The 27349-nt window shown below is 34.4% G+C and overlaps 2 protein-coding genes across 19 annotated transcripts in view; one reads left to right on the top strand and one right to left on the bottom strand.

Annotated features, from left to right (window-relative positions):
- Positions 1-7810: 7810 nt before the first annotated feature.
- On the top strand, positions 7811-10647 carry LOC105347837 (chloride intracellular channel Clic). The gene is made up of 4 exons (XM_011457074.4): positions 7811-7991; positions 8580-8927; positions 9231-9407; positions 9726-10647. Exons 1-4 carry the CDS (start codon positions 7914-7916, stop codon positions 9999-10001), a joined length of 879 nt encoding a protein of 292 aa, XP_011455376.1. The 5' UTR covers positions 7811-7913; the 3' UTR covers positions 10002-10647.
- Positions 10648-12868: 2221 nt separating this feature from the next.
- LOC105317280 (protein starmaker) overlaps positions 12869-27349 on the bottom strand; it is a 43961-nt gene continuing 29480 nt past the window's right edge. For 7 of the 18 annotated variants that reach the window (XM_034475977.2, XM_034475975.2, XM_034475976.2 and 4 more), the window contains 14 exons: positions 27022-27117; positions 26726-26809; positions 26183-26278; positions 25349-25432; positions 24948-25043; positions 24650-24733; positions 24428-24508; positions 23925-24014; positions 17771-17973; positions 16681-16873; positions 16260-16376; positions 15860-15904; positions 15454-15483; positions 12869-15263 (listed from right to left, as the gene is read on the bottom strand). In XM_034475977.2, the coding sequence (XP_034331868.1) occupies positions 15184-15263; positions 15454-15483; positions 15860-15904; positions 16260-16376; positions 16681-16873; positions 17771-17973; positions 23925-24014; positions 24428-24508; positions 24650-24733; positions 24948-25043; positions 25349-25432; positions 26183-26278; positions 26726-26809; positions 27022-27117 (1379 nt within the window). In that variant the 3' untranslated portion in view covers positions 12869-15183. Of the gene's footprint in view, positions 15264-15453; positions 15484-15859; positions 15905-16259; positions 16377-16680; positions 16874-17770; positions 17974-23924; positions 24015-24427; positions 24509-24649; positions 24734-24947; positions 25044-25348; positions 25433-26182; positions 26279-26725; positions 26813-27021; positions 27118-27349 lie in introns of all 18 variants that reach the window. The other 11 variants (XM_066071230.1, XM_034475980.2, XM_066071239.1 and 8 more) reach the window with 11 other exon arrangements.

Here is a 27349-nt window from a genome sequence, read left to right as displayed (position 1 = left end):
TAAGAATGTATATCTGTCAAGCCTTTTTCATCTCAATGAATTTTTACATAACTAATTAAATTAATTAATGCACGTTCATTCTGAATTAGTATATTCTGCAACGCAATGGAAAAAAAACCGTAAGCCACTGAATATTTCACAGTCATCCGGTACAAATTTAGATAGCCCTGTGGACTACTCTTGGTAAAAATATGCAAGGAGAGCGAAGTCAAACGCATAAAACATGTACTAAAAAAGTCTAAAAGTCAAAGAAGGATGAAAATATACAGTAACTTGCCGTCCGTCACGCTGTTTTGATTTATGAAGGGAAGCTTTGTGTGTATTAGTGTTGAATTTTTCAATCGCAGGGGTCCTTTAATCTGACATTAAATGACCAAGTTATTTACTTAGCCACAGTCGAAGTTTTCCGGTTCAAATATAGTTATTGGATAAAAAAAGAATTGATGCCTCGATCTCTCTCTCTCTTTTGAACATTTATTATTCATGAATTAACTCTATTGTCCTTTACTTATATTTTTAAACTTTCCTTGAAGAAAAGACAGTTCTAGGCTCTTAGTCTAAAAAAGGAAACCTTCAAGAATCAATGTGAAAGGCCTTATGGATCAGCGGTCGTGTGGAACAACTTCCTGGTTGCAGAATAATTGTCAAGTCGTTATTCCAGAATTTACCGGTATTTAAGTCATTCAATTTTTACACTATCCTGCTAGAACATGTAATAGGCTAAGTTCATACCAGTTAACCTTTAGTACCTTTGTACAAACCATAGACATAACGAAATATGTCTATGTACAAACTTAATTCGATCTTCGGCGCGCATCTAGGGTTGTGATGTACGTATCGATTTCGGAAATTTCAGACATTTCCATAGAAATAGAGCTAGGATGGAAAGAAATTGAGAGATTCAGGAAATAGTAAATACCAACAGTTGGTTTTCAGGAAGTTCACACACTTCCATACTGTACTGTGATCTCGGATCTGGTGTACACTGACTGTGTCATGACATGTTCATCTAGTCTTATATAGCATAAATTTTGGCATTTTCAAAAGTTTGGTGTGAAATGTATAAATCTCTTTTTTCTGTTAGTGTCGAAACGTGTTAACTTAAATAATACTTCCTAAAAGACATAAAAAAGTAAGTCAAGTGTTTTAACTTGCATGAAGTCTAGATATTTCACAACACAGCAGCCTTTGCAACTTTCTAAACCAACGTAGTTTAATTCGCGGTCTGTAATTTTCGCCACCGAATCGAAGTTTATTCAACTTACCAGAGGGAGGTTAAAATGCTAAGAGATAAGGAATAGCTCCAGTATTGCATCTGTTCATACACTGCAGGATGAAAGGTTTAGCAAAGCAAGAAAAAAATATTCAAAAAAAAAAACATTGAAAAAGAATCGGGAAGATTCATTTGAAGTTCAACTGAATACGAATAGTGAAGGCTTGGTGACCGTGGTTGTTCATGCAATGAGGAATGTATGATGAAGTGTCAAAGGCTTGCTACAAACTGTGCCAACACTAACAAAGTAGCTTGGGTCGGCTTGGACCATTTGATCTATTTGTAAATAATGCATTTAAAGAACTCGAACAACGACCTGGATTGAAACAAACTAGTTGATCAACTGGGGTACTAATGATTGAGATTCCCTATCCAATATATATAGATGATTGGTACTATATATATATACTAATTATTTAATTAACTGCTTGTATTTCCCACGAAATTTAGATCATTTAAATTTATAAACGCGGACATTGTATACAACATTATTAAGAGAAGGTCGAAAAAAGTTATCATCTAAACTGTTTATTCAAACTATCTCACCTAAGAATGCGACCGGTAGACCTGAATTGAGCAACATTACAACCTTCATTTGGGACACGCAAAAAGGCAGTTAGGACGAAACTTAAAAGACACCCTGGGCTTCTTGAAAGAAGTCATTCCATAAAAGGGCTGTGATTTTACTTTATATTTCCTGTTACACCTAACAAAAGAGCGTTTTTCCTCAGTCTGATAACTCGCCAGTTCGTCGCTTTAAGGTATGCCTTTAGAGCAGTCGGAGCGATGTGTCAATATTTGAAGATTATCTACCTCCGGAGATAAACCGCTGCTCCATTGACAAAATTAAAGCGTGTATGTACCCTGTCACTTGGGGAATTCTGCTGACCCAGTAAACGGAATGGGTGGGGCGATCGGAGAGATGACGGTGGCATGCTAGAAAATTTTATACTAAATACTCTTTTTTTAAGCGAATCTCGTCGATTTATTGGAATTCGTAGCTTCTTGGAACAAAAAGGTTTTTTAACTTGGATTTCAGTGTAGTCAACGATTAAAGGCAAACTGCCCCCGCCCCCTCCTTCCTGGAAAAAGCCACTGCCATTGTCACAATCACCATAATGATCTGTCACTAAGATTTAAATACCGGGTGGTTTGTCCAATTTTGAAAAATAATATGGAGTTTCGATATTTTATTAATTTGTGCGGTGCATACGGTATATATATGACATAATATGCTTTGCATTCTTCGCTCCTAGAGTATTGCTTGACGACAGTTCCAAGAATTAAATCCACCTTGTTTAATATCTACCGCTGGAAAATTTCCGATGTCTTGAAACATGGCTCTATCAACAAATGTATGTGTGCCCTTTTCTCATACGGAATGCAGACTAAAAACACTTTCGCATCGTTTAAAGAGCCTTTTAATTCTCTTGGAGACGGCAGTGCATTACGTAACCTGCATTTGCCGTAAAATAAGTTAATAGAGCATGCATAATGAAATTTACATACATATTGTTGTTACCTCCGTTATATCTATAATAGAGAAATCTGAATGTTTTTGTTCGCGCGTGCCAGGTAAAACTGATATTTAACAGGTTAAAACCAGTTACATGTATTTTGGCCCGTATTACAACACAGGTACTAGTATATAGGATAGGGTCAATACATTGCATTGAACCTGGTATGTTTCAGTGCATTCTCTCATCTTTCAGCCTCCTTAACCTTACGTTTTCTTCTCTTCCAACCAAGAATGAATCATAATTACCTAATGAATCTTAATTGCCTGTTATACAGTGTACCAGCTCCTTCCTCATCAGAGTCGTGCATTAATGTTGTTTCGTTCTCTCCGTTACGGAGAGAAATAAACTGGGTTCCTATCAATATAGAGGAACGTTTTGTGTGACCAGAAAAATGCTACATAGAAAGTTTGGCGATTGGTTGATCGATTGATTGATTGATTGATTACAAAATTGCTTTATGATGAGGATGGTGCAATATTTTCACACATGTATGCCTAGACTCTTCTTGTTCTAATAACGCTGAGAAAGTTCTCAATATATACCAAGTTCAACACTGACAATTAATAAACAATTCATGTTATGACTACTGAGTATTTCTTCTACTCGTAACGTTGGTTTGCTTTGGTAATACGATACGACCGGCGGTAAGAGATCTGACAACATAATCACGAATGTCTCGCGGTGAGTTAAACAACAACGGACAATCAATCAGAAAGAGTGTCTCTCAGCATCTCAAGTGACAGCACATTCTTGAAAAGCACAGCCAAAGTGCATGATCACGGAGAAACATGAGTATATATACGATATTTAAACCTTTACTAGCTTTGAGACCACAGTGGCCTAGCCTGGGACGATAAAAACAACCAGTGTGACAGATTTTCAAAATTATCCTTTTGTTCATAAGTAAGATAAGTCTGTTTCGGTCTTATTTGATTTCGTCATCTCATTTTTTTTGCTTCGTCTACTAGTGTATCATTTGTGCTTAATCTGTGTCACACATTGATCTGTGTGACATGCGTCGTATCACCGCATGTTAAAAGTTCAGAAGCCATAGGACTCGGAACCGAGAGGCTGGAGGGGGGGGGGGGGATGGCTTAGCACTCTTTTGTTGTTAAGTTAGACCTAACCATTAGGCACATAGCATCATAGAAGGTTCAGCCCTACCCCACCCCCACTTTTTCTCGCAGCAAAGATAATTGTTCCTAAATGTACCCTGAAAAGATGGAAATATTGAGAAGTTGGAGTCATAGGTATACTCCCCCCCCCCCCCCCCCCCCCCACACACACACACACACACGGATAAGGAATTTCATAATTTGGGGGGGGGGGGATTTTTGGTGGGTAAAAATTTTGGAACTGTAGGTATAACCCCCACCCCAACCCCCGGATAAGGATTTTTATTATTTTTTTTTGGGGGGGGGTTGTCTTTTTGCTTGTAAAGAGTCTACCCCCCCCCCTTTCCATTTGCTTTCGACGCCTTTGCAAGCAAGGAATAAAAGGTGGGGGTGTTGTCCTCAAGATTACACTGGGCGAGCACCATCGTAAAATTGTTGATCAATGGAATTAAATCTTCCACAGCAAGATTTTGTTTGAAATTGAAATAGAAGTTCAATGGTTCAGATAGTCATTCGCTTTAGGGTTAACACATTAGCATAAAATTAAAACAAAAAGTCCGGTATCGAGCAATCAGCTTTAATAATTCGTACTCTTTAACAAACACACATAATGCAATTGTATTGCACGTTTCAGCAACGAAGTGCGTAGTATATATATGTTGCATAAAGGAAGCGTGGACCGGAAGTATCTTAACGAGAAACTTCCTCCTTGTCAAAGTTATGCACAATATTTGTTTGAAAAATCCTATAACTATGATCCTTTCAGATATACATGTATTTTCAACAGATTCGATGTATGTTTTGGTTTAATTAACATCCTTGTTTTCTTTATTTGATTTTTTTCAATTTCCATTGAGTTAAATACTTTGTGATGTAAAATACATGTACAGCGGTCGACGCACTCTCCTCACATGGCTTTATATATACTTGCTTTACATGTTGTGTTAAGAGTTATCTCGAGAATCTTTTAGTCAATTAAACATTTTCGATCAATGCTGTACAACATCGCTCAGCAGATTTTCTACATCCTATACAGATGTGAACATAAATTTCTGGACTACTGGTGGGATTTTTTTCGGTTTATGTAGAAAAGTGTAGTGTTATTTTATTGAGAGTGAGGGGTTGGGTTTTGTGGAAAGGGGGTGAGAGGTAGCTAAATGCAAATAAACACACAGATGATTTGACAATACACTGTAAAACAATTAACTATTAATTGCGACGACTATATTTTGCGGTTGACCAAAGTAATATATCCATTGCGACGGCAAACTTTCGCGAAATCAAGTCGTTAACTGATTAAGTCTTGTTATAACCGATTTGCAGCAACATCATTCACTACTAAAAAGTTTTTGCAAACCTCGTGAAGATATCTCGTCGCGAAAAATGTAAAACTATAGCATTGTATGCTTTTAATTGACTTACGATGGTCGTAGGAAAGGGACTGTATATTTGTAATTAAATACTTTCGCGAAACTTTTAAATACATTTAGCTCTACAGAGTGATGTTTTGATTTATAAATAGCTATCGATTCTGTGAATAAACACGGCAGTCGTTGCCCCCTTTATAAAGAAAAAATAAATTTCTCAAGCCGCGTGTGTCCTTGTGTTAAGTACTCAACAACAAGACGCAAAATATAATACAATGTATGTGCATATGTACATGAATACGGCTTATTCAGTTGACGGTGTTTCTTTTAAAAGAATGCCTATAGTGTTTAAGCTTAATAAGAAAACAACGATCAACACAACAAACTTGTACTGGTAACCGGACAATCTACGTATTTTGATTAATGAAATCACGATATAATAAATATTAATAATGGTATAGACCATTTAACCATTTAAGTTTTGTATGCCGTGTATTTATTTTTATCAACGGTTGTGCGGAAATTTAGTGTACATTTTGTGTATTTCTGACTTCAATTTGACGATGATATTGAAACTGACATAATTTATATTTATAGACTATATTTCAAGTACTGTTGAAGTACTATCATATAGCTAAAACAGACTCTTCATCTCGGTCCCACAAAATTTAGTAACGGATTGGGGGAGGGTTATATATACAGTTATTGCATTCCAGTGGCCTAATTGTTAGGCTTCCTGTCATTAGAAAGGGAAGGAGTCTTGTTTTTGCTCTATAGTGTCGGTCTTTTATTTGCTTCCAAAGGAAATTGAAATAATGCAAACTCAATTTTAAAAAGTTAGGAAAAAGGGTGGCTGACCCTCCACACCTCCCTCCATTGGTAAATTAAGTCATTTTATGCATGTAGGTTTGCAAGGGGAAAAAATTGATACCCCCCACACACACATACACACAAACTTTCAGAATTGCTGCCATTGCATGTATTTTTTCATTTCCCCGATTTGTTACCATTGTTGGCGCTGTACACTTCGCGATACACTATGCTGATTTTTATTTCAATCGAACACGTGTATCACTTTTAAAAGGATTCCTTCTTTGAATGACATAAAAAATGTAATTAAATTCTGAGTAACGAGCCAGGATAAATGGTTAGGATTTTCGTGGAATGCTTTTAAAAGAAATGTCTTGCAATTCGGAACGAAGGACATCGGCCATTGCAATGTTATGCAATGATTTGAGCATTGTATCCTTGAAATACTTTTTATTTTGATATCTATTACAAGTCGGTGTCACTCATGGAGTCATGCCATTAAAAGGTTGACAAATGATATCTTTCCAATTTGACAATTTCTTTTCAACGTAGTAGCATATTCAAAGTATACGGTTGTTTTGTAAGGGGTAATTATTGTATTTGTCATTTGTAACGCATGCAGGAAGAAAGCACACAATGCGTGAATTCATTCATTCTCTCTCTCTCTCTCTCTCTCTCTCTCTCTCTCATTATTTTATTTAGCAGTGTCTTAAAATTTCAAAAGAAGTTATTTTGATAGATTTTCCCTGAAAGGGAGAATTTTGCCCTTTGGTTCGAACATTTTGCGTACGTCCTGATCACCTTTTCAAAATGAAAAAAAAAACTATTCGAACGAGATATATATGTAGTGACACCAAGATTTATGGTGACGCTGTTTGAATATTGCTTTGTTTTTTGTTTTGTTTTGTATTTTTATTTTGTGGCAATACTAACAAAGCAAACAAAACTTATAAACCAAACGCTCCATCATAATTACTACTGTACGAACAGCTCAATATTTTAGTATGTATTGCCTGTGGCAATTAAGTCTATCTTAAGTTGAAGCCAAGAAAGAAAAATGAATAAAAAGTAAATTGAGGAAATCAAACTTCTCCACTTTCTCACCAGATTTCGTGCTTTGCAAGCTTCGCTTCAGCCATGTCCTTGTAGCATTGGGGGGGGGGGGGGGGGGGGCATCGGAGCACAGCCCCCCCCCCCCCCCACCTTCCATGCTACAATATACATGTACGTGCCTGTTTTTATTTAAATATTTTATAATATATTTATTTTTTTGGCTGATTTTTTTAGATGAATCCCCCCTCCCACTTTCAAATACGATGCTACGTTGCGCTTACAGGCAAAAGCTGCATGGTGAGAGTCAGAATGCGCGCGTGATTCTCATGTTATGTTAGTACACAGTACGATAGGGTGCATGGGCCATTTATACTATTGAGGATGTGATAATTATCTCCCCGCCCAAGCGTGTATCCAAGCGTTCTGAGGAATAAGGCGTTGCTTTGCCATCACCAAGGTTCACCACCCCCCCCCCACCCCCCTCCCCCCAACACACCAAAAAAATCCTATCTTAAGTTTGGGACATCAAATGGTATTGCTAATCAAGGCTATATGTACATGGTTTAAATTAACGTACACTCTTTATCCGCCGTGTAAAATTTTGAAGTGATTATTTGCAGTTCGTAAAATCCCACGTTATAAACAAGATCACGTGACTTAGTCTTTTACGCATGCGTAAGTGAAACAGTGGATTTCTGGGCGAGGCAGTGCGTCATAGGTAGGACGAGTAATTGTAGAAGTTTTTTCGTGTCGATTTCGACAACATATCGCTAAAATGAGCGACGATAAACCTTTTTACGAGCCCCAGGAATCTGATGAGGATCCGAAGCCGAAATTCGAGCTCTATATCAAGGTTTGTTGACATTTTTCGCTCATAACAATTCACCTTTTCATTTCTGCTGTTCGACAGTAGCGCCCTTTTGATGTTTTTATTTATTTGGAAAGCATATTTGCTACATAAATATTATATACGGTTAAAAAAAATTAAACGACGTTACATACATTGTTATGTAGGTCTGAATTATAACAATTATTAGAACAAGATGCAATATAATGAAATTATAAATTATTCCAAGCGTTATTATCGTCGAGCCTTGCAGATTTACTTCCCTTTGTTGTAACACATGTGGCAGTTAATTGCTCACAATCTGCTTTGTTTTTACGTTTAACACTTTTGACCTGCCTCGTGAAATTCTAACTAGGTCAATCCATGCAGTGTATCTTGATTTTTATCGAGACATTCATGACTATAATTTATTTCAAGCTGTCAATAGAAGCACCTGCACAGAAGCTTCAGTAGATTTGAGATAAAGTTAATAAACATAGAGAACATTGATTTTCAGATTTATTTAATTGTTTTAATACGATTATCTATCATTGATTTGAATGCTTTAGTTTAATTTCACATAGTAAAACTTCTTATTCCATTATACTCCTACAGGCCTCTAGTATCGATGGAGAAATGAAAGGATCTTGTCCGATCTGCCAACAGTGGTTCATGATCGCCTATCTCCTGGCCGAACAGAAGAATGCAAGCTTCAAGGTTTTCACAGTACAGGCCAACACACCACCTCAGACATTCAAAGACAAAGTCCAAAGCAAAATATTCCCAGTAGTGATCGGAACGAGTGGCAAAAATGTCAATGGTCAGGATATTTCTGGGATCGTTTATGACAATTATGACGATGTTGAAAAATTTTTTGAGAGTATAAACTTTAACTGCCCTAAACTGAAGAGAACCCAGCAGGCCAATGTTGCAAGTTTGAAAATATTTGAGGATTTATATAAGGTAGGATTTTATTGCTTTCTATTCAGATGAACAAAGCATTTTGTTTAAGGATTTTTTTAATGCAAAGATTATTTAACCTTAATTTCGAAAATAACCAAGTTCACAAAAAAGAGAAAAAAGCCTGATTTTGAATTTAATGATGATATTATTGTTTATTTTGAATCATCCAATTTACAGCACATGGGATTGATGTAAAGATAAATTGATTATTGCCCCAACGACGTTTACTTTGTTACTTAGATAAGATGTAATATTGTGCACATGCTAGAAAGTTGTGAATATTCTGTTCTTATTTTGTTCCAGAACTTCAATTTATTCTTACAAAACCCGAGCAGTGATGGCAAGAAGTTGTTATCAGACTTACGGAATTTGAACAGCCATCTGGAGATGCAGGAAACCCCGTTCTTGACGGGACCATCCCTTGCCTATGCTGATTGTGTCTTGCTGCCAAAACTACAGCACATACGTCTAGCTGGAGAGGTAATTGTCATGTCTTGAAGTGTGTGTACATTGTAAAGTGTTTGGGAAATAATTTGTTCAGTCCCTGATTGTTCATGTGAATGCTTTTCCAAATGTCAGGGTATAATGGAAATCGGAAAATCTTAAAATAAAATATTTAGTTGTCTCTAGGTTGAAAGATAGGAAGTTAATAAATAATTAATCTCTCTTTTAAAGAATTGAAGAAGAAAAGAGGAGCAAGCCTTGTTTTTTTATTTTTAAAGAGAATGTGTATATTAAGTTGAGCCTAAACATTATGAAATGAAGGAAAAATTCATGACTTTTGTTATTTGTTTGCAGCAATACAGGGACTTTAAAATCCCAGAGGAATTTACTGCTATTTGGGATTATATGGAACGTGGATACCAGACAACAGCTTTCAGTGCAACTCTTCCCTCAGATCAAGACATAGTTAAACACTATGAAATGAGAGCAGCTGGAAAAGGCATCAAGGGACGCCCCACATTACAGAAACAGACATACACAATGAGCGTACCTAAACGTGTTCCCACGACAACGGTCAATGGTGGCGGGGATGGCGAGGGGTCAAATGGCATGGATGAGTCTGGCGAATAAACTGGCTGTTGTACCTTAAATGTGATGCAGAAATGTGTATGACTCCATGGTGCATTAACTATTATGGGTAGTGTCAAACTTCTAGCCTTGTTGTAATGGGTGTGGAGACAGTCAAAGGGAAATTACTCTGCTAGAAATTTGGGACAGGCCCTGATATTCAATGCTTATCAAGAAATATAAATCTTAGAAAAGAAAGTCAAACTATGACCAATCAGGAAGTTTTTGCATGTAAAGCCATTCCTGAGGAAAGTGTGGCACATATAACAATTGTGTTGTGTTTAAAAAAAAAACATGAAAGAATGTTTTATTTATATTTTTGCTAAGATTTATCATTTATGCAACACATTATTTAGTAATATCTACCGCATTTGTAATAGGTTGAAAGTTGTTTGTTCTTATTTAAGCAAAATCTGAAATGTACTGTAAAGTTGTTTTTATTTTTTTAATGGGATACTTTGCTGCATAGTGAAATATTTTTTTTATATTCTTTAACCTGTTGGGTGGTCAATGCAAAGCAATTATATTGTTAAGTTTGTAAGCTGTTACCATGTATTCTGCCACGTTGTATGTTTTTGCTTGATTTCTTCTAATTCTGGTCATTTTTTTCTTTTAGAATATCTGTATCTTGTAAACTTAATTATAACATTTATTGACATGTCTCCTTTCATTTATATCAATGGAAAAAAAAACCAAATATTTAAAAAAATTTATATATACATATGTATAAGTCATTGTAAACTAGACTATATTTGTTAAAAGTTATAGGTATAGTTATAAAAAGTACATATCCCATAATTGTGCCTTCTAGTGATGAATTTCGAGGAGCCATGTCACCAAAGATTCTTGTATACCTCTAGTGTAATACCAGCCTCGGCTGTCTATACTCCCATGTTGTTATAAATGTAGGTCATTTTTTTCTCCATTTTTGTCACAAAAATGTATAAACTCTTGCAAACTTGCCATAGACTTTATTTTTTAAACAAAGATGTATTTAGTTATTTGACTAACTTGTACACCTGAGTAGAATTTTTTAAAAATGCATTCAACAATCAGCTTTTTTTTTTAAACTACATGTACTTGATTTTTTCTTCCAATGATTGTTTGTATTTCATAATCAGTTAAATAAGTAAAAACCTCGTATTAAAAAAAAATGTTCATTGAAGGATTGGCATGATGCGGATTATTTAACAATATGATTTGCAACATGTTATCTTACTTTGAACTTTCAGAGCCCACTTTGGAGGCAAGGACCAAATCAGAGATGACAGATTTCTTGTCTACTAAAAAGGGACTAACTTTTGAAATTGATAAAATCAGCAGAAATTTGTATGATTATTGTACATGATTGTGTGTGTGCTTCATATGGTACATATTGTTAATACAATGTATACAAGGTTATAATAAATGTATTATACAGAACTTTCTGAGACTTGCTTGTCTTTGGTTTAGAGAGTAAGGATTAATCTTAGTCGCATCTGTTAAGATCCTGTGTACTAAATGATTTTTGAGTCTTAAATGCCAAAATGAATTTTTGAATGTAACAAGATTTTCACACCAAGAGGTCACTCAATTTGGTATGTTGTATCTGTAGGGGAGGGGAACAGATCCTAATGCCCATAGACTACACATCTTGGGGGGGGGGGGGGTGAAAACTTATAAAATTCTTGAGAGGACAGGTCAACAATGGATATTTTGGACCATTCTAACCTGAAAAAGAGTTCTGTATTGGAAAATATTGTAACATCTAACAGGCTGAACACTTAGAGTTTTTTTGTACCATAGTTAACACAATCATGTAGAAAATCTCATTAAAAATCTTATTTTCATACAAAGTGAAGAATGTGCTTATGATGAGCAAAGATGTTTCCACAGGAATTTGCACAAATAGTGAAATCCTTCGTGTCCCTTTGGTCAGGGTGTCTAATGTCAGGATATGGTTCCTTTGTTCATACCATGATACTGCATTGACTCTGAAAACATCCCCTTCTTCAAGACATCTAGCTGGGTTGTTTAGTTGGATGGTATTAAAAAAAAGCGCAGATCTAACATTTATAAAATCTCGACTTTAAAGTCAAGGATTCTGGTGTAAAGACAAGGGCTCTATTATTCATAAAATTAAATTGCATTACAGGCAACATCTTTTTGAAAGTACATGTAGCTGATCTTTAAAATCGAACAGACAATTTGCATGCACCCCAACTCTTTTACATAAATAAGATACTCCTCAATCCCTATTATACCCCGAATACTGTTAAGATCTGCAATTCTCATCATGCAAATATGAACGCCTGTTTAATAATGTACTGGACAGAATAATTGCAATAACTAAATGACATTCTTTGAACCACTCACAAGGCTTTTTTATATCCTGTTAACCAATATTGTACATGAGCCTCTTGTCTAAAAACCAGTGGGTGGATTTAAATGAAATCATATCTTAATTTGTCTTCCGCATCCTTTACTTATTTTTTTTTCCAATTTGATCTGATGAAAAACAAAATGGAGCGATGAATTGTTTTGAATTTTCTTCCTACATACCGGGTATTTCAATTTTAAAGTCCTGTATAAATGAACTCAATTTTGTGTTTTAAGAAGGAAATTTTATAAATGCCAGGTATATTGCAGAAACAATATCATAATCATGATAGTTTGATACTATGAAATAATATTTCTAAGCAATATATTAATTATATAGAACTTAACAAAAAAAATTCAGTTAGTTAGAGTTCATTCTGATAAAGCAGTAATAACAAGTAACATTATTTTAACCGGTAATTTACATTATATATTTATTCTTCACAGATACTATAATTAAAATTATTTTCAGCTATATTTGATTCAGTTATCAGAATAAGAATAAATGAGTATATATTTGTTAACCATTTTATTTCTCAAAATACTTTGCTAACATATTATTTTTGCCTATGCCACACAAAATTGGGGAAAAATCAAAATGAAATATGAATTTATTATTTTTGTAAAGAATAAAACAAGATATCTGTGAGCCAATGCTCACTAGTGATACCCCCGCTCTGATGTGAATATGCAAAATAAGCAAAGTCGACATTTAACAGAAAGCTGGCATCCGATTGGTACAAAAATATATCCCACAATTTGGCATGCCTAAACAAATAGTGTGTTAAAATTTCAAGCATCTGCGATAAATAGCTGCTGTGAAATCTTTGACGAAAATTTGTTTGAAAATTTTGGCTAAAATAAACAAAGTTGTCATTTAACAGGAAGATGACACCCGATTGGTACAGAAATATATCCCACGATATGGCATGCCTTAACAAACACTGTGTAAAAATTTCAAGCATCTCTGATAAATAGCTGCTGAGAAATCTTTGATGAAAATTTGTTTGAAAATTTTGGCAAAAAATAAACAAAGTCATTATTTAACAGGAAGTTGACGTCCGATTGATACAAAAATATATCCCACAATATGGCATGCCAAAACAAATAGTGTGTTAAAATTTCAAGCATCTGCGATAAATAGCTGCTGAGAAATCTTTGACGAAAATTTGTTTGAAAATTTTGGTTAAAAAATAAGCAATGTCGTCATTTAACAGGAAGTTGACGTTTGATTGATACAAAAATATATCCCACAATATGGCATGCCTAAACAAATAGTGTGTTTAAATTTCAAGCACCTGCGATAAACAGTTGCTGAGAAATCTTTGACGAAAATTTGTTTGAAAATTTTGGCTAAAAATAAACAAAGTCGACATTTAACAGGAAGTTGACGTCTTATTGGTACTTAAATACATCCCACGATAAAGCATGCTTATACAAATACTGTGTAAAAATTTCAAGCATCTGCGATAAACAGTTGCTGAGAATTCTTTGGCGGAAATTTGTTTGAAAATTTTGGCAAAAAATAAACAAAGTCGACATTTAACAGGAAGTTGACGTCTAATTGGTACAAAAATATATCCCACGATATGGCATGCCTATACAAATACTGTGTAAAAATTTCAAGCAACTGCGATAAATAGTTGCTGAGATAAATGCGACAGAAATTTTTGTTACGGACGGACAGACAGACGGAGAGACGGACGGACAGACAGACAGACACACAAGGGTAAAACAGTATACCCCCTCTCCTTCGGAGGGGGGGTATAAAAATATTCTCGTTTTCTTGAAACATGTTAAATTCTATAAAAGTGGAAAATAAAGTTAAAGTACATTATCTACAGAAGAAAAACATCAATCACGAGATATGCAAGTCATGGATATAAAGAGGGTAAACAAATTCACAAAAATAGCATACAGCATGACAGAATATATAGGAACAACTAACGTTGATAAATGCTTGGCAATGAAAACCCAACAGATAAACTAAAGAAAATAAAATCAAATATGTAACAAAGTATCCCATTTAAACAAAAACAACTTTAAAGTTTTTGACCGTATAACGTAAAACTTTAACAAACTGGCACAAAAAATGCATAAATAATAAAAGCAACACGAGTTCCTTTTTAAGGTTGTATGGGACACCTCCATGTTGTGTCTTACTATTTATCAAAATCAACAATAAAATCAAGTGTACAGGTAATTCAATAGATAGTTTCTTTTCCGACTTTGCTACCTAACAGCCTGGTGCAGTGGGTTAGAGGGTTCACTACGAATCTGTTCTTAATGAGTTTGAAGCCTGCTGGGGATTTCAAAATATTTCTATTTTTTCCAAAAAATTTTAATGTAAATTTTAATGTAAATATTGTGAAATTTAAAAACCAGTGAGAGTATTTTAATTTCAACGTTACAGTAATTCATTCCACATTAATATTGACAGATGTCCCATACTACCTTAAGAGAGCTCCATGGTTCTGGCCATTTTTAGACTGTATTGATCTCCTTTAAAAAGGAAAGCCCTATAAATAAGAATATTAAAGAAATGCCCTAATTTAAAAGGTTTGATATATACTTTTTTTTACTAAATAGTTGTTGATAGCTATAAAAGATATCATATCTTAAAATTTAAGGAAGATCAGATAGCTAATTTGTTGATCACTCAGTCTCCTTACCGGTAATTGCTTTTTTCCCCCACAATTCAACAAATTAAAATAGAATATCTTTGTTTAAAGTGCTTTACAATTACGCTTTTTCACAACATTGCACTAGATGGATTGTCTTTTGCTCTAGATGCTCAAATAATCACTGTTTCCATCATTCGATTCCTTTAATGACTGGCAAGTACATGTACTATCAACAGTACAACAGCAAGACCGGGGATCCAACAAGTTGGCTGTACACAGCCACCTGCAATAAAAGTCATCATCTATCAACTTTTATACATAATTTACATCAACTTTTATATGTAATTTACATCAACTTTTATATGTAATTTACATCAAATGAAAATACTTATTAACAATTAGATTTAAATCACTTTCATAGCAATTTTAATGCATGCCACAATTTACATGAATAAGGATATCTGTATACTCACTCCTAGTGCTGCTGTTTTCAGGGCTGCACTCTAAAATAAACAGTAATTATTCTTCTTAAAAGAATCATTTTAATGCATTTTAACCAAAAGTCGTTTTCTGCCTTTATTTAAAACTATAAAAGATGAACAATGAAAAAACAACACACGATAAATTGCTAATTAGGGACCAGCTAGCAGTTCTATATGATCTATTTACAGACTCATTTTCTGGTGTCTGATCAGGAGAGATTTAAAAATTACGTAAATCATAAGCACAAGCAACAAAATTTTACAAATGGGTACTTTTTCCTCTATTTAGATTTATTAATCAATTCTTAATGAAAAATGACTCTTAAAATTTCAGAATTTAAACAAGAAGGCAATATCTTTGTAACATGCAAATGAGAGAGCTGTCATTTTTTCTTACCAATACTTTGGCTGTCTCCAGAGGTCTCGTTTTGGAAAAGGCACACTAGTAAGTAAAGAATGGTTATTTCTATTATTGAATATAAGCAAAAATATGACTTGCTGCAAAACAGAAAAGAAACAATAAATAAATACAACATGATATCTGTGAGCCAATGCTCAAATATATTGCTCACCTTAACAACAATTCCTATAAAATTTTTAATGATTTTTTGTTTGAATAATACAATTTTTGCCTTGATTAAAGATTGATTAAAACTGGTCTAATACTTTCAGGGTACAGCATAAATTGTGTAAACAACAACGAAAGCAATGATTTAAAATTCTGAAAATTAAAATTAAAAAAAAAAAAAATAAGTTTACAAGATTATTTATGCAAAACACCTTTACATAAAACTTACTTTTCATCCTCTCTTCCAAAGAATTTGCATTGGTGCAATTGGGGCACTTCTCATCATGGCACTCAGCTTTATACTTATTGTGCCCCTCTACATATGTAACTAGAAGACATTTTTTCCCTGCAAAAGATAGAAAGTCAATTCAGTCTTTTTGTGTGATATTCATGCTAATTGTACTCTCAGTTAAACATTTTTACCTCCAGGGTTCTTAATCATTTTAAAGCATGAAGTATCTCATGTGATCACAAGCTGCGCACTGCTAAAATACCGGTAACCGAATTGTCATGTTTTTATTATCTGCATTAACATAACTTAGTTATCTGCATTAACATAACTTAATTACTGATAATGAGACAAACTAGTTTCAAATATCATAGCAATTTCTTTCATACATGAATTTATAGGGTATAACAAAATTATATACCATCCAAATGGAGGCCTGTAGTGTCGATGCAGCCAGCAATGACACCCTTTCCTGTTACCCATGGCAGACAAACTCCTTGAAACCCTGGTTGGCAGTTATTCTCTTTAGCTTCGTTGTAACATCTACTTTTACAACGAGTTTTAGATGTTGTATTGAAGAAAGGAGTTCTGTAGTAGTCACAAAGCAAATATTTCTGAAAATTAAAAAGATAAATAAAACAGAATCTTAAAAAGCAAAGCTTATGTGAAAGTTGTATTATTACTGGTGTTTAAGATCTTTTTTTTAATTATTGAAAGTAGCCCGACCATTCATTTGAACAAACTTAAAAGCCCTAGATTACCCAAGGATGCTTTGTGCTAAGTTAGGTTCAAAGTGGCCCAATGGTTCCACAAAAGGAAAATGTAAAATGCATTTGATGCAGGAAAGGTAACAAACAACTCAAAAGGTATTCCTGTGTTTTGTTCATAGTATCAGCAAAAAGACTGAGTACCAGGAATTTACCAGAATAATTTATAGCATCCCACCTATGAGGTTTCATGAGTTTTCATCAACAACTTTAATAGGGAAAAATAATAATAAAGGACTGTGATGCAACCATTGCAAATGAACAACTCTACATATCATTTAAAATTTAAATCTAATCTCTAGTCTAAAATATCAATCTGAAATATTTCTTCCCGCTTTATAGCGTCTTTAAGTAAAGGGTGTTTAGTGACCTTGAACAAAGTTTCTAAGTCCAAGGATAAGGATAAAGCAATATTATGGGCAAAATCCTCATCCAAATAATACATTCTTTCCCAATGGCTCAATCTATATTACTCTTCAACAGCAGTGTGCCTTGCTCAAAGTGAGTGCAGTGACCTTGAAGAAATATTTGGGTCAAAATTCAAGGTCATATCAGACCTCGCAAAAAAACTCTGTGTCTAGACCACTTGTAAAATTTATGTGGCAATTCTAATTTAAGACCAATAAAGTGAAAAAATATTCCAGCAATTGATTTTGATAATTAATGTGTACTAAATTACCGTTATTGAAATTATCCTAAAGTAAGTCTGAGCAATAATTTAAAACACATAAAGTTAAAACATACCTGAGTATTTCTGAAATCAGCTGCATATTCACTCTGTTTAGTTGGCAATGCATTAGCTTCATGAATTGCAAATGCAAGCAAAACGAAAAAGCCAAGTAGCAGCTTTTGGTAAAATCTCTGGGAACACCGCCAATTTTTTGTACCCTTCAAGCAAGAAGGCGAGTTTTTTGCATCCTGTTCGCTATCACATTCACCGTAATGGTCTACAATAAAGACATAGGCAATGAACTTCATAAGTACAACAAACTGTCAACAAGATGCACAGGACATAATGGTTGTCTTTGATATTTACCATATTTAATAATGTTCTCCAAAACAAGAGGCCTAGGGGCCACATCGCTCACCTGAGCAACAATTGCCTTAATTCTGATCAAATTAGCATTATAGTATCAAAATATTTTGACAACTAAGTACAGTAGATCTTGCTAAAAAAAAAATTTGAAAATCTGCCAATTTTTATCCACCTCTTTTTTTTGGTAAATACCAAGCCCCTTTTGTTGTTGTACCTGTAAGAAGATTTTCCTCTATTCCGATAAACCCCCCCCCCCCCCCCCCCCCCATTTCGTGGCCCCACTTTTCTCTAGGGAATCATGGCTTCATCAAACTTAAATCTGCATAACCTCTGCTTTCACGCTAAGTACTGTGTTTTGGACCGAAAACTTTCCCAGAATATTTTTTAAGATTTTCTCTATATAATCCTATGTAAAAATTCAAACCGCCATCACGGCCCCGCTCTACCACTGTGATTTTGCAAACTTGAATTTACACTACCCGAGGATGCCTCTACACAAGTTTAAGCTTTTCTGGCCTTATAGTCTTAGTCTTTAGTCTTTAAAAAGAAGATTTTTTAAGATTTTCTCTATATATTCCTATGTAAAAATTCATCCCCCTTTGTGGCCTCACCCTACCACTGGACTATTATTTAAACAAACTTGAATCCATACGACCTGGGGATGCTTCCACTCAAATTTGGGCTTTCCTGACCTAATAGTTTTGAGGAGAAGATTTTTAAAGATTTTCTCTCTATATAAAAATTTATCCCCCATTGTGGCCTTGCCCTACCCCCAGGGACCATGATTTGAAAAAAACTTGAATCTACATTATCTGAGGATAGTTACACGCTAATTTTAGCTTTCTTGGCCAAATAGTTTTTAAAAGAATTTTTTTAAAGATTTTCTCTAAATATTCCTTTATAAAAATGTATCCCCCAATTGTGGCCCCACCCTATCCCCAGGGACCATGATTTGAACAAACTTGAATCTACACTATCTGAGGATGCCTCCATACAAGTTTAAGCTTTTCAGGCCGAATAGTTTTTGAGACGAAGATTTTTAAAGATTTTCTCTATATATTCCTATGTAAAACTTGATCCCCCTATTGTAGCCACACCATACCCACAGGGACCATGATTTGAACAAACTTGAATCTACACTACCTGAGGATGCTTCCATTTTAACTTGAGATTTCCCTGCCTAATAGTTTTTGAGAAGAAGATTTTTAAAGATTTTCTCTATATATTCCTATGTTAAACTTGATCCCCCAATTGTGGCCCCACCCTACCCCCAGGGACCATGATTTGAACAAACTTGAATCTACACTACCTGAGGATGCTTCAATTTTAATTTGTGCTTTCCTGGTCTAATAGTCTTTGAGAAGAAGATTTTTAAAGATATTCTCTATATATTCCTATGTAAAACTTGATCCCCCAATTGTGGCCCCACCCTACCCCCGGGGACCATGATTTGAAGAAACTTGAATCTACACTATCTGAGGATGCTTCCATACAAGTTTAAGCTTTTCAGGCCGCCAGTTTTTGAGAAGAAGATTTTTAAAGATTTTCTCTATATGAGGGTTGTCCCAAAATAGCGTAGACAAGTGGCGTTATTTAGTTAATCGAAGACACAGGAAGATGAAACTTGTGCCACAAAGGGTTTAAAAAGTGTGCAGTCAAATTATGTTTTGAAATCAAATATTGTTTGAGATTAAATAAGTGAAATAAATGAATGTTAGATCATAATTTTGACATGCGGCGCAATGTCAAAAACGAAAAGTTAAAATCAACATAATGAAATGAAAATTGCGAGGAAAAGGACTTTTCAACCGAAAAGTTTGAAATAAAAAATATATTTATATTTGTTTACAACTCTATAATTTACTCAGAAAATAATTTGGCTATAATAAAACTCTTAAAGATTTCATAGCGCATTTTGTAACAAGTAGAAGTGTCAACTCGTTGTAAAATGGCGACGTCGACGTTTAAGGCGGGAGAGCGGTAACTGATAAAATTTTGTAAAGACCTTGAAACAAATCCAAAGCGGCAATTGAAGAAAATAAAATTCACAAAATCGCTTAGAATTGCATTTAGTGAATAAGTAGTCATACAACATTGAAAATATTCAGACGAGTCTGATGACAATAAGTGAAAAAAGTAAACTCAATCGTTAGAAATGGACGTCAAAATGCTGAACAAAATATTTCAGTAGGACGAACGTTAGACAACAAGTATTACTGGCAAGTTTGGAGTCGACATATCATTTGTATACTTAGTAAATATTTTTAAAAAAAACCAAAACTAGAATTCTATGTTGAATGTACACCCAGGGTACATTTTCAAAGAAAATATTTTTATCAAGATATTTTCAGAAACAAAACGTAAATGTTATCGTAAATGATGTGGAATTTCTAGCAACAACGTAAAGACTGGATATTTTTGACGTCGCACATTGCGGCCGCCTTACAAAACTTGTTGTTACTAATCATTCATTTTCTGAAGAAAATAACAAAGTACTGATTTGGATTTTTTAGTATTGTTTGCCAAAGGGCCATTAAAAAAGTCATGGAAGTCTAATAAAATTGCACTGAAGAGATTTTAAGTTATGTGTTCTGTCTACGCTATTTTGGGACAACCCTCGTATATTCCTATGTAAAACTTGATCCCCCTCTTGTGGCCCCTCCCTACCCCCGGGGACCATGATTTGAACAAGAGGCCCAGGGGCCACATCGCTCACCTGAGTCTTAACTCTGATCAAATTAGCATTACAGTATCGAAATCAAAATATCTTTACAACTAAGTACAGTAGATTTTGCTAAAAAAAAATTGAAAATCTGCCAATTTTTATCCACATCTTTTTTTGGTAAATAAATGTATCAAGCCCCTTTTGTTGTTGTACCTCTAAGAAGATTTTTCTCTAATCCTATATACCCCCCCCCCCCCATTTTGTGGCCCCACTTTCCTCTAGGGAATCATGGTTTCATCAAACTTAAATCTGCATAACCTGAGGTTTTAAAGATGTTCTCTATATATTCCTATGTAAAAATTCGACCCGCCATTGCGGCCCCACCCTACCTCCAGGGACTATGATTTTGCAAACTTGAATTTATACACTACCCGAGGGTGCCTCTACACAAGTTTCAGCTTTTCTGGCCAAATAGTTTTTAAAAAGAAGATTTTTAAAGATTTTCTCTATATATTCCTATATAAAAATTCATCCCCCATTGTGGCCTCACTGTACCCCGGGACTATGATTTAAACAAACTTGAATCCATACGACCTGGGGATGCTTCCACTCAAATTTGGGCTTTCCTGGCCTAATAGTTTTCAGAAGAAGATTTTTAAAGATTTTCTCTCTATATAAAAATTTATCCCCCATTGTGGCCCCGCTCTACCCCCAGGGACCATGATTAGAACAAACTTGAATCTACACTATCTAAGGATGCTTACACGCCAATTTGAGCTTTCCTAGCCTAATACCGGTAGTTAAAAAAAAAAAAAATTATTTAAAGATTTTCTCTAAATATTCTTGTATAAAAATTCATACACCAATATTGGCCCCACCCTACCACCAGGGACCATGATTTGAACAAACTTGAATCTACATTATCTGAGGATGCTTCCAGTCAAATTTGAGCTTTTTTGGCCTAATAGTTTTTGAGAAAAAGATTTTTTAAGATTTTCTCTATATATTCCTATATAAAAATCCATTCCCCCATTGTGGCACCACCATACCCCCGGGGACCATGATTTGAACAAACTTGAATCTTTACTACCTGAGGATGCTTCCACTCATATTTCAGCTTTCCTGGCCTAATAGTTTTTGAGAAGAAGATTTTTAAAGATATTCTCTATATATTCCTATGTAAAAATCCATTCCCCCATTGTGGCCCCGCCATTCCCCCAGGGACTATGATTTGAACAAACTTGAATTTACACTACCTGAGGATGCTTTCATTTTAATTTTAGCTTTTCTGGCCAAATAGTTTTTGAGAAGAAGATTTTATAGATTTTCTCTATATATTCCTATGTAAAACTTGATTCCCCTGTTGTGGCCCCACCCTACCCCGGAGACCATGATTTGAACAAACTTGAATCTACACAACCTGAGGATGCTTCCATTTTAATTTTAGCTTTTCTGGCCAAATAGTTTTTGAAAAGAAGATTTTTAAAGATTTTATCAATATATTCCTATGTAAAACTTGATCCCCCTATTGTGGCCCCACCCTACCCATGGGGGCCATGATTTGAACAAACTTGAATCTTCACTACCTGAGGATGCCTCCACACAAGTTTAAGCTTTTCTGGCCCAATAGTTTTTGAGAAGAAGGTTTTTGGAAAAATACAAACAAATTTTCAATAATTCTCAATTATCTCCCCTTTAAAGAAGGCGTGGCCCTTAATTTGAAGAAACTTAAATCCCTATCACCCAGTGATGCTTTGTGCCAAATTTGGTTGAAATCTGCCCAAAGGTTCTGGAGAAGAAGAAGAAAATGTGAAAAGTTTACAACGACAACGCCGCCGACAACGCCAACGCCGACGAAAGACAACGGACAAATTTTGAACAGAAAAGCTCATTTGAGCTTTCAGCTCAGGTGAGCTAACAAACTTGAATATACACTCCCTGAGGATGCCTCCATACAAGTTTAAGCTTTTCAGGCTGAATAGTTTTTGAGAAGATTTTTGAAAAATACCACCAAATTTTCAATAATTCTCAATTATCTCCCCTTTAAATAAACAAACTTGAATCCCCTTCACCTAGTGGTGCTTTGTACAAAATTTGGTTGAAATCTGTCCAGTGGTTCTTGAGAAGAAGATGAAAATGTGAAAAGTTTACAAAGACGACGACAACAACGCCGACGACGACAACGACGGACAATGGACAAATTGTGATCAGAAAAGCTCACTTGAGCCTTTGGCTAAGGTGAGCTAAAAATTATTCATCAATCTTACAACTAACAAAACATATCCCTTTAATGTTAATGTTTCCATTTCTAAACAGTCATTGAAGAAAAAGTTTAACACTTTTAATCTTTCCCTCACTCAAATGCTTTCTAAGAGACATCCCAACATCCTCAAAATACTGTAAACCAACTACATTTGTGTGCAAGAAATTTTAGCAGAGCCTCATTGTCATGAATATTTCTCACCATGGACCAGTATTTGCCATATGGTTGTAATAAGAAAAACAGGTGTTGATAAGCTAGGCTTAGTCACAAAAATTAGTTGGCGCGTACCAGTTTATCTCAGTTATATTGCAAAATAAAGTTGTCGTAATTAACAGTTGGTTTACAGTAATGAGTGAATTACTGAATCATTTATTTACAGTAGGGAATAACTATTGTTTTCATAGAGAGTGAAGATTGTGACGCAGTAAATACAGCAAAGATTGATGGCCACTGAATACGGTGAAGGACAAGAAAATAATGGTAGAAACATCCCAATTGGTCTGTTATCAGAAAAACAATTAAGGCATCAGTACTGTCAATAAATGGATGCTCTTAATTACAATCCTGTAGAATAAGAAAAAATTGCTTGGGCTTATCTTACAATATAAACTTGCCTGTAAGAATTGCCGAATGATGTTCAGTCACCATAGCAATGCATTTCTATTCTATTGTTTTTTGCATATAATACGAGATATAATGCTCAAAATCGTGTCTTATCTAATTGTAATAGTACTCAAGATATTGTACAATTCATGAAAAATTTTGTTGGGCAGTTGGAAATGTGAGGGTGGTGCCCCTATCAGTTTGTTTGTGTGATTGTTATAAATAAATGGGATGCACTGTCCTTGGTATTATTAAATTGCTTAAACTGGATAAAAAAGAAAACATTGTATTAGGGTCCAATTGTCACATCACTCATATCATAATAACATACCAATGCTTGTTTTGAAGTCTTGATCTATCTTTGGAGTGTTTCCACCTCCCTGTTCTTCCTCTTCACCAACTTGTTTACTATAGTGATGCACTACAATGACAGAAATTACATATATTCTGCCATTCATAACAATCATTCTTCATTTTTTTTTTTTTAGAAAAAAAAATACCCCCCCCCCCCCACAAAAATGAACCCCTAAACCTATTTAAATATAAAATAAAATAAAATGAGTTGAATTAGGAAAAATCATTTGAAATTTTATTTTCTTTGTAACATTTATAAAGAAAATTACATTATCAATAGAAGTTTGAAATTGTACTTACTACCCTAATTTATTTATGAATCACCAATTCGGAGGATAAATCCCCAAAAAATCATTCTCAATCACAAATCAATGATATGAATATTTGCTTCTACAATATTTTTACTATAGATATTAGAGTAGCCATTCTCCTATGGTTTCATTCACTGACAGTAGATATTCTTTTTTTCCGATTATTTACCAGTTGGGATGTTTCCTCCATTCTGTCCTTCCTCTTTGCTGTCTTCTGTGGTACTATCCATCTCGGGAGTGTTGACTGCATCTTTATTGTCATAATTTAGAAATACAGTAAAACAAGCTTATAAAGAAGGGCAAATCATATTTTAAATTATATCAAATGAAATAAAAGAAATTCAACATGTAAATATCCAAGGGCCACATCACTCATATCATGCTAACATACCATTCCTTGTTTTGAGGTCTTCCTCCATCTTTGGGGTGATTCCTCCACCCTTCTCTACCTCTTCACCAGCTTGTTTATCATTCACTATATTAATAATGACAGAAATTATATGCATTCTGCTGTTCACAATAATCATTCTTAATCTTAATGAAAGAATATTCTTAAAGACAAATTCTTTTAATTTTACTCAAAATGAAATTTATCAACAATGTTCATTAGGAGCAGCCATTTAGGCAGTGCTCCATGGGTTTCATTCATTGACAGTGTTGCTATATTCTTCGTAAATCTGACAACACACCATCTAAACAGTTCATTTCATCTTGTCTTTCTTCTTTACTGTTTTCTGTGGCACCATCCACCTTTGGTGTATTTACATCATCACTGTCTTCACACTCTATAAATTAATACAATAGTTATTCCCTGCTATAAAAGAATGATTCAGTTTTTTCACTTATCATACAAGTATAAGACCACAACACCTACTTTCAATAATGTTAACAAATTGAAGTAAACATCCCATTATACTGTAAACTTCATGAAAATTAGTTAGATATGTGAGAGCAGTGTCCCTGACTTTGTATGAGTTATGAAACAGGAGGCATTGTCCTTGGTATCATTACATTGGTTATATTGAATGGATTAAAAGAAATCCATATGTTAGGGTCCAAGGGCTACATCACACATATCATGATAACATACCAGTCCTTGTTTTGAAGTCATCCTCCATCTTTGGGGTGTTTCCTCCTCCCTTCTCTACCTCTTCACCAGCTTGTTTAGCATTCACTAAAATGACAGAAATTATAAACATTCAAATGTCATTCACAATAATCATTCTTCACATTTTAAAAAGACATCTAAACACCCTCGAAATAGTCCATAAAACTAATATCATCCATACAAGCAAGGGAATTAAAGTTAGAAGGATATCACTGTAACTCAATTTTTAAAATTAGTTAAATAAGAAAGAAAAAACATTTGAAATTATATATATTTAGAACATTAATAAAGAAAATTACATCTTCAACAGAAGTTTGAAATTGTACTTGTTACATGTCAAGTTTACTTTTTGAATCACCGAAAATAAATCATCACAAAATCAAACACAATCACAAATCAATTATATAAAGGTGGCAAAAGATTTGCTTCTACAGTGATTTAACTTTAAACATTAGGAGCAGCCATTTCAACTACTCTCCTTTGATTTCATTCATTGGCTGTTAAGTGAGTGTGGAATAGAAAAATTCCCCCGAGAGAATAAGATTCTGCTTAGTCCTACATAGTTAATTTTAAACCTGAGGTAGAATTTAACTATCCCTCATGAGTATTTAATGTCATTGAATGATTATTTTTCTTGCATTGTTTTGCACAAAAAACGATTTCTGACAACCTTCGATGTTTGGTTACATTTTACAGTGGCAAAGTAATACACCGTGTTAGACAGGAAAATCTCAGACTGCTGTCTCACATTGGACTAACCAATCTCACACCGGTAATAATGCATTTAAGAAATATATATTTTCTTTGATAACTTACCAGTTGGGATGTTTCCTCCATTCTGTCCTTCCTCTTTCCTGTTCTCTGTGGTACTATCCATCTCGGGAGTGTTGACTGCATCTTTATTATCATACTCTATATATACAGTAAAACATACTTATAAAGAAGGGTTAGAGACGGGCGTTTTGCTTCATTAAAAATTAACTTGTTGTTATCTGTAAGCTTCACAAAGTTTAAAACCCTATGGGAATGAAAATCACTTCACAATAAGAGCCAGTTCATTATAAGAGAGTTTGCTATAAACTTGTTTTGCTGTACAACAGTTACTCTCTACTGTCGAAGATTGATTTAATCAATTCACTCATACATTTAACTACAATGATACAACAGCATTCAAGATACTGTACAATTTATGGAAATTAGTGTGATTTGTGATTTTGGAGTCCCTATGAATTTGTGTGAGTGTTATAAAGCAAAACTGTTCTTGCTGTCATTTTATTGCAATGGTAATATCAAATGAGTTAAAAGAAAATCAACATGTAAATATTAAAAGGCCACATCACTCATGTTATGATAACATACCAGTCCTTGTATTGAGGTCTTCCTCCATCTTTGTGGTGATTCCTCCTTCCTTCTCTACCTCTTCACCAGCTTGTTTAGCATTCACTATATTAATAAAGACAGAAATTATATGCATTCTGCCGTTCACAACAATCATTCTTAATCTTAATGAAAGAATATTCTTAAAGGCAATTTTTTTAATTTTACACAAAATGAAACTATTTCAACTATGTTCATTGGGAGCTGCCATTTAAGTGGTGCTCCATGAGTTTCATTCATTAACAGTGTAGCTATTCTTTGTAAATCTGACAACACACCGTCTGAAGAGTTCAATTCATCTTGTCTTTCTTCTTTACTGTTTTCTGTGGCACCATTCACCTTTGGTGTATTTACATCATCACTGTCTTCACACTCTATAAATTAATACAATAGTTATTCCCTGCTATAAAAGAATGATTCAGTTTTTTCACTTATCATAAAAGTATAAGACCACAACACCTACTTTCAATAATGTTAACAAATTGTAGTAAACATCCCATTATACTGTAAACTTCATGAAAATTAGATATGTGAGAGTAGTGTCCCTGACCTTGTGTGAGCTATAAAGCAGGAGGCATTGTCCTTGGTATCATTATATTGGTTATA

Source organism: Magallana gigas, chromosome 9 (assembly GCF_963853765.1).
Source record: "Magallana gigas chromosome 9, xbMagGiga1.1, whole genome shotgun sequence".
Taxonomy (NCBI): domain Eukaryota; kingdom Metazoa; phylum Mollusca; class Bivalvia; order Ostreida; family Ostreidae; genus Magallana; species Magallana gigas.
This window is presented reverse-complemented; position numbering and strand designations above follow the sequence as displayed.